Raw genomic sequence first — 2,225 nt, 5'->3', positions numbered from 1 at the left:
AATTTGAGGAAATCACATCCAACACCTAAAATATCTCAAAAAAGGAGCAGCCTGTTACAGCCAGAAATTTTTCAAAGGTTTTTTACTCACTTTACAAATCCTCCAGCACTTTGTTTTGTGGCAGATTTCCAGCAGCCAGACTTCTTTGTTCTTATCTTAGAGGTTGAGTAGTTTGGACCTGTACTGATTTCACAGAGTCACTATCCTGTTGAAGCAGGCCATTCAGCCCATTGAGTCCACATGGACCCTCCAAACAGCATCCCACCCAGACCCACTCTCTCCCTACAACTCTGCATTCCCCATGGCCTACCACCCTAACCTGCACAACCCTGGGTACTATGGGACAATTTCCCATGGCCATTCCACCCTAACCTGCACATCCCTGGGCACTATAGGACAATTTCCCCCGGCAATTCACCCTAACCTGCACAACCCTGGACACTATGGGACAATTTCCCATGGCCAATCCACCCTAACCTGCACATCCCTGGGCACTATGGGACAATTTCCCCCGGCAATCCACCCTAACCTGCACATCCCTGAACACTATGGGACAATTTCCCATGGAGAATCCACCCTAACCTGCACAACCCTGGACACTATGGAACAATTTCCCATGGACAATCCACCCTAACCTGCACATCCCTGGGCACTATGGGACAATTTCCCATGGCCAACCCACCCTAACCTGGACCCTCCAAACAGCATCCCACCCAGACCCACTCTCTCCCTACAACTCTGCATTCCCCATGGCCAATCCACCCTAGCCTGCACATCCCTGGGCACTATGGGACAATTTCCCATGCTCAATCCACCCTAACCTGCATATCCCTGGACACTACAGGGCAATTTAGCATGGCCAATGCATCCTAACATGCACATCTTTAGATTTTGAGAGGAAACCAGTGGACCTGGGGGAAACCCACACTGACACAGGCAGAATGTCCAAACTCCACATAGACTAGTGCCCGAGGCTGGAATGAAACCTGGGTACCTGGTGTTGTGAGGCAGCAGCACTTAGCGCTGTGCTGCCCTAGTTTAGTTTTGAAGAATGAGGGGTAACCTTTTTAAAATGTGTGTGATTCTTGGGTGAAATAAAACAAAGATCTGAAACAGAGATTAGAATTGCTGCAGAAACTCAGCAGGTCTGGCAGCATCTGTGGAGAGAAAATAGACTTGACGTTTTGAATCCAGTGACCCTTTAAAAGATTCTTGGGTGACTTGACAGATGAATGTTGAAAGATAGTTGTGGGAGAATCTAGGACCAGAGGGCAATATCTCAAATTAAGCAGTGATGTATTTAAGACAGGTGAGGAATTCTAGACGTTATCAAACCTTTGGAATTCGTTACTGCTGAGGCTGGGTCATTTAAGTGTATTCAAGAGTGAGCCAGATTTTAATCAGTCAGGGAGTTTTGGGGAAAAGGCAGGAAGACTCAATGGGCTGAATGGCCTACTTTTCACATGTCTCAGGGGTTTAGCTGACTGTTGATAGCTGCCTGAGGCACTGGCTGTACAAGATATTCAGTCCGTGTTCTCAGCTGTCAGTAAAGGCCTGAGAGAGACGACACACGGTTAAAAACCAGCCGTCCAGCCAACTGAGCTATAACCCATCACCCTCCCCAGGCTGGCCGGCGGAACCTTGTGCGTGGAGCCTCTGTTTTCCCTCGGGCGGCCCGGACCTGTTTCGCTGCGACACGGGGAGGGAGCCGTTAGACGCTGGCGGCGCGAGGAGGGGCACGCGCTGCGCCTCCTCAACCCAACTTGGTGAGGTCGAGGGGGCGGCTCCCCACCACACGCACACGCGCGTCGGGACGGAGGGGAGCCAATCGGCGGGCGAGGGAGGCGTGACTGGCGTGCGGCCGGGCCAATGGGGTGGCGGTGAGGTCGGCCGCCGCGGTAGGTTGTTGTTGCGGCGGTGGCGGTTGAGGAGGAGGAGGATGGGGAACGCGAGCCGGGAGGTGGTGACTCTCCAGCTCGGGCACTACAGCAACTTCGTGGGCACTCACTGGTGGAACCTGCAGGTCGGCCGCTACCCGGGGGAGGGGGATTGGTGTGTAGGGCATAGGAGGAGGATGGGGAACGCGAGCCGGGAGGTGGTGACTCTCCAGCTCGGGCACTACAGCAACTTCGTGGGCACTCACTGGTGGAACCTGCAGGTCGGCCGCTACCCGGGGGAGGGGGATTGGTGTGTAGGGCATAGGGAGGCTGAGAGGGTTGGGATGA

At 53.5% G+C, this 2,225-nt stretch overlaps 1 protein-coding gene across 3 annotated transcripts in view; it reads left to right on the top strand.

Annotated features, from left to right (window-relative positions):
- Positions 1-1,895: 1,895 nt before the first annotated feature.
- msto1 (misato mitochondrial distribution and morphology regulator 1) overlaps positions 1,896-2,225 on the top strand; it is a 22,364-nt gene continuing 22,034 nt past the window's right edge. The window contains exons 1-2 of one of the 3 annotated variants that reach the window (XM_043684008.1): positions 1,908-1,963; positions 2,099-2,158. In XM_043684008.1, the coding sequence (XP_043539943.1) occupies positions 1,940-1,963; positions 2,099-2,158 (84 nt within the window). In that variant the 5' untranslated portion in view covers positions 1,908-1,939. Of the gene's footprint in view, positions 2,024-2,067; positions 2,159-2,225 lie in introns of those variants that run through there. The other 2 variants (XM_043684010.1, XM_043684007.1) reach the window with 2 other exon arrangements.

This window comes from Chiloscyllium plagiosum, chromosome 51, assembly GCF_004010195.1.
Source record: "Chiloscyllium plagiosum isolate BGI_BamShark_2017 chromosome 51, ASM401019v2, whole genome shotgun sequence".
NCBI lineage: Eukaryota > Metazoa > Chordata > Chondrichthyes > Orectolobiformes > Hemiscylliidae > Chiloscyllium > Chiloscyllium plagiosum.
This window is presented reverse-complemented; position numbering and strand designations above follow the sequence as displayed.